The sequence below is a fragment of the Sinocyclocheilus anshuiensis genome, unplaced genomic scaffold, assembly GCF_001515605.1.
Source record: "Sinocyclocheilus anshuiensis isolate Anshui unplaced genomic scaffold, SAMN03320099.WGS_v1.1 scaffold424, whole genome shotgun sequence".
Taxonomy (NCBI): Eukaryota; Metazoa; Chordata; class Actinopteri; order Cypriniformes; family Cyprinidae; genus Sinocyclocheilus; species Sinocyclocheilus anshuiensis.
The window spans coordinates 175,673-184,453 of NW_015554083.1; the positions used below are offsets into that span (position 1 = coordinate 175,673).

The 8,781-nt window shown below is 40.6% G+C and overlaps 1 protein-coding gene across 1 annotated transcript in view; it reads left to right on the plus strand.

Annotated features, from left to right (window-relative positions):
• Nucleotides 1-8,781, plus strand: part of LOC107669115 (ectonucleotide pyrophosphatase/phosphodiesterase family member 2-like) — a 39,665-nt gene that overhangs the window by 5,336 nt on the left and 25,548 nt on the right. The window contains exons 2-3 of the mRNA XM_016461237.1: nt 7,931-8,027; nt 8,118-8,249. Coding sequence (XP_016316723.1) covers nt 7,931-8,027; nt 8,118-8,249 — 229 coding nt within the window. The remainder of the gene's footprint in view (nt 1-7,930; nt 8,028-8,117; nt 8,250-8,781) is intronic.

Consider the following 8,781-nt stretch of genomic DNA (forward strand, 5'->3'; position numbering starts at 1 on the left):
GTCATACACCAGCTTGCGGCATCCTTCAAGGTCGGTGACTCTCGCCCCCTCAAGGCATTTCAAAAGATGCTGGACCTTATGGCCGCAGCATCTCCAGTGCTACAGTTGGGCCTGCTTCGTATGCATCCCCTTCATTACTGGCTGAAACCGTGGGTTCCATCCCATGTTATCAAGGTAGACCAGGCCTGTGTAACAGCCCTGACCCCTTGGAAGAATGCTCAGTGGATGGAACAGGGCATCCCCCTGGGAATGGTCTGCAGGAGAAAGGTGGTTTCGACAGATGCTTCCAACACGGGTTGGGGAGCTCTGTGCGAAGGCAGACCGATCTTTTGCTCCTGGTCGGATGCAGAAGGCCGTCTTCACATCAACTGCCTCAAGATGATGGCAGTATGTCGAGCCCTTCAGACCTTCTTACCGGACCTGAAGGGACACCACGTGCTAGTCCGCTCAGACAGCATGACATTGGTGTCCTATATAAATCGCCAGGGTGGGCTCACCTCGAAACGCCTTTTCGAGATGGTAAAACGCCTCTTGGAGTGGGCACATCTCAACCTGCGTTAATTGAGCAGCACATGTTGAATACCCCGACATATTGAACCGAGGAGCAGACATGCTATCTCAGAGCAACGTCCCCTCAGAGGAGTGGATGCTCCACCCACAAACGGTTCAGAGAATCTGGGAGATCTTTGGCAGGGCAGAGGTCGACCTCTTTGCCTCAAAAGACAACTCTCATTGCCCAACTTATTTTTCGAAGAGCGAGGACACGTTGGCCCACAATTGGCCCAACCTCCTCCTGTATGCTTTCCCCCCGATCGTTCTGATCCCTCAGGTAATCAGACGAGTCAGGGAACACAGACATAGAGTCCTTCTGGTGGCCCCACTCTGGAGGAACCAGCTTTTGGATTTCAGAGCTGTCTCAGCTGCTAACAGCAGCCCCGTGGCCCATTCCCCTGAGGCAGGACCTTCTCTCTCAGGCGAACAGGACGAGTTGGCACCTTCAGCCTGAGCTGTGGGCTCTGCACCTCTGGGCTCTCGATGGGAATCAGTAGATCTCCCTGAGAGCATCCTGAATACTATCTCACAGGCTAGAGCCCCGTCTACGAGACACCTCTATGCCCTTAAGTGGTCGGTCTTTTCCGCCTGGTGCACAACCCGTGGCATAGACCCAGTTTCATGTGACATATTGGCGATATTGTCCTAACTACAAGAGCTGTTGGACAAGGGCCGCTCCCCTTCCAAGCTCAAGGTCTATGTGGCAGCTATAGCAGCTTCCCATGCTCCTATAGCCGGACAGTCTGTGGGCCGGAACAACTTAGTTGTCTGTTTCCTGAGAGGGGTAATGCTGTCATCGTGGGTGCTTCCGGTGTAGGAACGCTGTGCGCCTTCTGGCTGCCGCTCCATGCTGGGTTGTGTGTTTGTTTGTGATCGTCTGTGTTCGCTACTATACTACTACTACTACTATTATTACTACTACCACTACTACCGCTACTTTTCTGCAAAACTGCCAACTGGATTTACTCTCCCTGCTTGGCTGATGGACTTTGGCAAATTGGATTCACTTTACTGTTCGGCTGGCGTACTTTTGTTGTTGTCTCTGGTTCTCATTACTATTATTGGATTACCTTCCAACATGGAATTTGGATACCTGTCTAGTGAACTCGGGGTGCTCGATGGGCACCCATGCCTTGACTGTGATGGTCGAGCATTGCCGCTCGCTCGGGATTGTCCGACATCCATGTCACATACATCGCTCAGTCAGAAGGATTATTAATATCCAGCAGCAAAAATCTTTGGTTATTCCGTGCATCTGGACCAGTAACAGAACGTTGGTCAAATCAAAACATCTACCAAGAGACTGTCATCCATCACAAACGCTTGTCTACGTAAAAAAGTCAGCCTCAAATGTCAACTTCACTGGCAACATAGGAGTACTGCATAACCACTGTGCTCTGTTGAACTGTCACTCCATCTCGGACAAGGGCCCCTACCTAAATGAACTAATTACGGATACCGACTTGGACATGTTATTTCTTACCGAGACTTGGCAAACACCTAATGATTTAATCTATCTTAATCTGCTTACACCGAATGGTTATCAGTACTTGTCTAAGCTGCGTCTGTCTGGGAAAGGAGGTGGCCTTGTGGTCATTTGTCGTAACTCCATAACACTCACTCAGATGGATTTTCACTGTACTAAGACTTTTGAATACATGGCTTTGAAGGTCGGCTCAAACTGTCCCCTCACAATTATTCTGATTTATAGACCACCCAAACAGCAAACCCACTTTTTCTCAGAACTCTGCGAACTACTAACACTTGCTTGTGCTTCATCAGCCTAGGTCATCTTACTTGGTGACTTTTACATCCATGTTGATACACCCTGTTTTAATAGTACTCAGCTAAAGACTGTTCTGGACCATTTTGATCTTTAGCAGAATGTCAACTTCCCTACTCACACTCATGGTCATACGCTTGACTTAGTCTGTACATCAGGCTTAAATAATATTTCTATCAGTGGTCTGGCTACTCCAATTTCTGATCATAAGCTTATTACTTTTGACTTTACACTAACTTAACCAACTAAATGTACTGAAAACAAAACCATTTCTTATCGTAAAGTTCAGTGCTATCAATGTTGATACACTTACTGCCTCTATTGCTTCATCTGGTATTTCTGATGTATTAAATTTTACTTGTCCATCCAAGATTTTTTATTTGTATCGCACTGTTATTGCAGATGTTTTAGATGAGCATGCTCCAACTAGGACTAGGTCTGTTCCCATGTCCCGCTCCTCTCTATGGTATAACAATGAACTACGTGCTATGAAAGCCAAAAGTAGACAACTTTGAACGCCTTTTTAGGAAAACAGGTTTAACTGTACACTTTCAGGCATTTTAAGATCATGTTAAGTACTACAAAACTGCCTTGAATGCTGCTCATTCTTCCTATATTTCCAAAACTATCAACATAAATACAGAGTTCTGGCATGAAACTCTGATAGCGCAGTCCGATAGGTCTAACTCAATCTGACGTAATGATATCATTATCACATGGCACAGCTGATTGGTTCTCTTCTGTATTGGTAGCCAATGAGCTCGCTGCTCAACATTCAAATATATGACTAGAGCTTGCCGTAGCAGTGCAGCGTGCTTCAGAACAGCAAATTCAACATCTAAGATAAGTGAATGCTTCGGTAAGTCCTGCCTGTCTTGAGTTTGGGCCTAACGACTCCGAATTCGTCCTAAAACCAAGACATGGGTACGTTCCAAAGGTGCTCTACAACCCGTTTAGAGCACAGGTTATTACTCTCTCTGCGCTTCCTCCTTCTGAGGAGGACCAGGAGTTAAATTTTCTCTGCCCGGTTAGGACACTGAAAATTTACATTGGGCGTTACGCCCCGTTCAGGCGGTCGGAACAACTTTTTGTATGCTTTGGTGGCCGCACCAAAGGGTCCCCAGTCACAAAGCAGAGGATTTCTCTATGGTTAGTTGAGCCTGTTAGCCTGGTTTTTCTCCTATTTGACGGACAGACAATACAATACTTCATCACCATGCATAACTACAAATCTCCCACTGTCCCTCTTAATCAGGGTGTGCCACAGGGCTCAGTTCAAGGGCCATTATTATTTATCATTTATATTATGCCCCTCGGACAAATTATTCGCCACTAGGGATGGGTATCGTTAAGTTTTTAACGGTATTACTACTCTTACCGATACTGCTTATCGATTCAGTACTTTAACGGTATTCTTATCGGTACTTTTTGTTTTATATTTCGGTACCCATCCCTATTCGCCACCTTGGTTTTCAGTACCACTGCTATGCCGATGATATTCAGATATATACTTCTTGCCGACCTGACTTTATTCACCAGACTGCTACTCTATTGTCATGTGTCAATGAATTAAAAGGCGTTCGAAACAACTTTTTGTATGCTTTGGTGGCCGCACCAAAGGGTCCCCGGGCACAAAGCAGAGGATTTCTCGATGGTTAGTTGACGCTATAGCGCTAGCATACTCCTCCCTGGGTCTTCAGAGCCCATAGGACTCAGAGCCCATTCCACTCGGGACGTGGCCTCGTCCTGGGCGTGGTCTAGCAGTGTGTCCATAGCAGATATTTGTGTGGCGGCTGGCTGGGCCTCACCGTCCACTTTCACCAGGGTCTATAACTTGGATGTTCCGGCCTTGCAGGCTCGGATTCTATCTGCTTAAATGGATATGCGCCTGCCTAAGGCGGTCTGATTCTTCAGGCATTGCCTGTTTTTTCAGGTACGCTCTTGGCCCTTTCAGTAATGCTGAGGCTGTACAAAACCGTTGGAAAGATTATCCAAGGCTGGGCTGACCTCTGAGTTCAGCCTCTTGCCTCCTGCAGGGCTCACCCTGCATATAATTGGTCCTTCTGAGCCTTTTATGCTCAAGGCCAGTTCATGTCAGTCGTTCCTCTTTCATGACACGGCGGGATTGTATTGGTTCCCCATAGCGTCTAGCAACGCAGTACGAGTGAAGTATCGAAAGGGAACGTACTCGGTTACTTGTGTAACCTCGGTTCCCTGAGATATGGGAACGAGTACTGCGTTCCTTGCTGTGCCATGACGCTGCACGACTCTGTGTCATCGCTTCAGTCGAATTTACCTGAGATCCTATGGCGAAATGCCCACTTATATAGCCAGATGGCCCCACCCATTCTGGCGGGCTTCGGCGCCATAGGCTCGTGCAGCTCTCCTTTTTTATTTACTGCACGAACCAATGGACTGCGTGATTGTAAAGGCTTCAGTCCTCTGAGAAAAAGGAGTTTTTCCACATAGCGTCTAGCGACGCAGTACTCGTTCCCGTATCTCAGGGAACCGAGGTTACATAAGTAACAGAGTACGTTTTCTAGACCTGGGCAGCGTTTCCCAAAAGCATAGTAAGCCTTTACATAAGTTGATCGTAGCTTTATTGGTTTCAATGGGTCTACGATGTACTTAAGCTTATGATGCTTCTGGGAAACGCAGCTCTGGAAAAGTAATTGAAATTAATTAACCTAATCTTGAAACCACATGGGCATTTTTATAATGAATATATATATTTGGCTAGTTATGCAAAGCTCTAAAATATTTTACTATTCATTCTGTCTAATATAAAGAATTTAAATAAAATAATGTAAAAATTGTGGGTAAAAAGGTTTAAAATATTCTTATCCAGTAAATCAGGAACAAAATTCATTGGTTAAAATTAAATTCATTGGTTAAAGTTAGTGGGAACCATGAATAACTCTGAGCTCTTAAAACTTTTTTAAACTAAATTATTTTATTTATATAAAAAAGACTTAAATCCTTTATGTATAATGCATTATAAAGGTATTCATAATATATGTTGTAATGTATTATATCTTGTCATAATTATTTGTAATAATTAATGCCTTAAAACTACTTTTATAATGCATTATATTTAAAGGCTTTAAGTGAAGTGTTACCAAAAATGTAATAAGAAATATGCAATGTAAAATGTAGTAGAGTCTTAAAATACTTGTAGTAATATAGGGTAAATTATGTATGTAAAATTATTATAATATTAATGTTTTATATTTCTTAATTGCTTTTAATTCAATTAAGGTCGTTAATTTCACAGTCTATTATCTTTGTCTTGTATCTTGTATCTTTTTGTCCAATTGTCAAATAAGTTTGTTTCTTCAAATCAAAGTTTGTAAAACCTCACCTGAATTTCTGCTGTAAATGCTGTAAGACCACAGACAACGACTGATGACTGGAATCCAGCTGAGACTGAAAGAGCAAGAACAAGACAGAAATGATTGCTAAAATGGTGTTGAATGATGGAATTTTATACAGTGCCGTGTTTTTGTATTTCTATATTGTTATTTGGATTTTAGTTAAAGGTTTAGTAATTTGGTTGTGTTCAAGCCAGAGTTTGTAACGCTGTGATTGTCCTTGTAGTGGGGTGATTTGGGTCATGGTTTGTAATGTTTTAACACTTTTTTCAAAGTTCATATGGGGAAAATTAATAGAAAAATACTTCCGGAACTTCCAGAAAGTGTGCGGCAATAATGTACTAAACACTCTGTTCAGCTGTCTTATTTTAATATTATTATTGTTATTATTAATATTATTATGGCACTTAATGCATGTACTTCAACACTTTAACCCTAAAAGGGGCAACATATCCTGAGTAGGGTTGCAAAAGGGTGGAAAATTTCCGGTAAATTTCCGGAAACTTTCCAAAAATCCCTGGAATATTCCAAAAAAAATCCTGGAACATTTCCAAAATTTTTGGAATGTTTCCGAAATTTACTGGACATTTTCCACCTTTTTGCAACCCTAATCCTGAGGGATTCAAACATTTGAGAAACTGTGGGGAGAAGCAGGGAACGTGTAGGTCTTATTTCTTGGTTTCATGTTGAAAGGGTGTTTGTTGTGAATATTTAGATGAGGTGACTAGTTTCTCCATTCTTTGTTTAGCTCACAGGCAGCATTTAAAACTGCTTGGACTTACCTGTTTAAAAAGCTGTTGTTCAGCATTAGCTTATTAGGTTAACATTTATATATTATAAATTAAATGCTTAGGGCCTACATTTTTTGTAGTCTGTCTCTAAACGTTTGTATCTCAGGGAATACATCACACTTTTAGGGGTATAAATCAAGATATAAAAAGTAAAACATATACAGTATATAGACTGTGATTTTGTGGCTTGTGTTTTACATTTACATTTTACATTTAGTCATTTTGCAGACGCTTTTATCCAAAGTGACTTACAATTTGGGGATACATAAAGCGATTCTTCTTAAAGAGGCAAACAGATACAGGAAGTGCTTGTAATACCAAGTTTCTAGACATTGTTCAAATAAGTACAAGCTAGAAAGAGAAGGAATAAATAAAGAGAGAGAATTTTTTTTTTTTTTTTTTATAATGATGATGAAAGGGTCATAGAAAATCAAGTTAAATCAAAGTTTTAGAAAATCAAATCTTTTTGTAATCTTGACAAAACATTGTTGGAAAGGTCTGACTGTCAAGGTTCCATATTTGCTGACTGTTTTGTAATAGAAGTGATATTGTGATAGAAAATGACTGATTTGTGACAGAAAACTGCATCAAATAATTAAATAGAATTTGGGTTTAACCCAGAGGTTATGTTTGGTATAGTGCCCAAACAAAATCTCACAGGAACCACAACTTTTGTGATATCAACTTCAAATTTGGAACATAACTTGGTTAGACATATGGCTTTGATTTTATAGCAATTTTAGAGTGCAACATATTTTATAAAATATTTATTTTATATAAAATAAAATAAATATAGTATTCTCCATTATCTTTATTGTAAACGTAAACTTTTATAACTTTTTGATACTTTATTTTTTTTAAATGCTTTCACTTCAGCAATAAACTGCTATGTGTCTTCTTTAAAAGAGACCAACGATAGGTCTGTATTCCAAAGTGTTCAGGAATTACAACCATGTTGTAACAAGCATTGATAAACAAGTGTTCTGTTTCCAGTGAATTTATACCCCAAAGGTGCGACGTATGGGGATACAAACATTAAAATTATAATAATAGTAGTCAAGTTTTGAAAAAAAAAAATGAAATTGTATTATTTCAGTCCCAATAAGATGGAAAATAGCAATACATTTTACAGTATATCTCTCTCTCTCTCTCTCTGTGTGTGTGTGTGTGTGTGTGTGTGAATTTTAATACATTTTGAAAATATGATTTATTAAATAAAATCAAATAAGAGCAAGTACTTAATAATAAAGTGCACCATTATTCGTTTTTTGAGTGTAGCAGTTTTTTTGTAAGAGCTAAATCACAAAATACGTATGAAAGAACCATCTGGAAACCTCTGATCCTGAAACCAGCCAGGTCATCTTGTTTTCCAAGGGTGAATAAATGAGAAAACCTGTAACTTCCTGCATGAGTTCCTGTGGCTCTGGTCTCAGGTGATGTGTGTGTTAGCGCTGGCTGTGTGTGAGGCGTATGTGTTTCAGGCCGGTCAGTCAACAGGTGAGGTGGACGACACTCCTCCACAGATCAGAGGTCAGTCCGTCTCTGCGCGTCTGTATTAATTTATTTATGTGTGTGTTTATCACATCAGACTAAGGTGTGTGTGTGTCTGTGTGTGGTCAGATTTCTCTGGCTCCTGTAAGGGCCGTTGTTTCGAGCTGAAGGAGGCGGAGCCACCCAGCTGCAGGTGTGATAATCTGTGCAAGACGTACCTGAGCTGCTGCTCCGACTTCGACGAGCAGTGCCTCAAGACAGGTGAGAACACACACACACACACGCATGCACGCATGCGCACACACACACACACACACACACTCACACTCACACTCTCACACACACACACGCACACCAACGACCAGAGCTGGCTAGTCACAGATTACATGAGATCTGGATACATAACACATTGAGATGCTCTAAATAATTCGTTTTCAATATTTCTATTTGCATTTTAACTGTAAAGTTTTAGTAATTTTGTTGTTTTTGTCGTTTTTACTAGTTTTTTAAAATGTCTAGTTTATTCATTTTTATTTCAAATTTAGTTTTTGTTATTTAGATCATCAAGTTAAACTAAATGAAAACTAGAAATATAAGGGTTTTTTTAATAGTTTATTTTATTGCAAATAACTATTGCAAGTTTGTTTTACAATAGTTTTATTTGTAGTTGTAATTTTTGTTAAAGGGGTCATATGATGCGATTTCAAGTTTTCCTTTCTCTTTGGAGTGTTACAAGCTCTTGGTGCATAAAGAAGATCTGTAAAGTTGCAAAGACTAAAGTCTCAAATCCAAA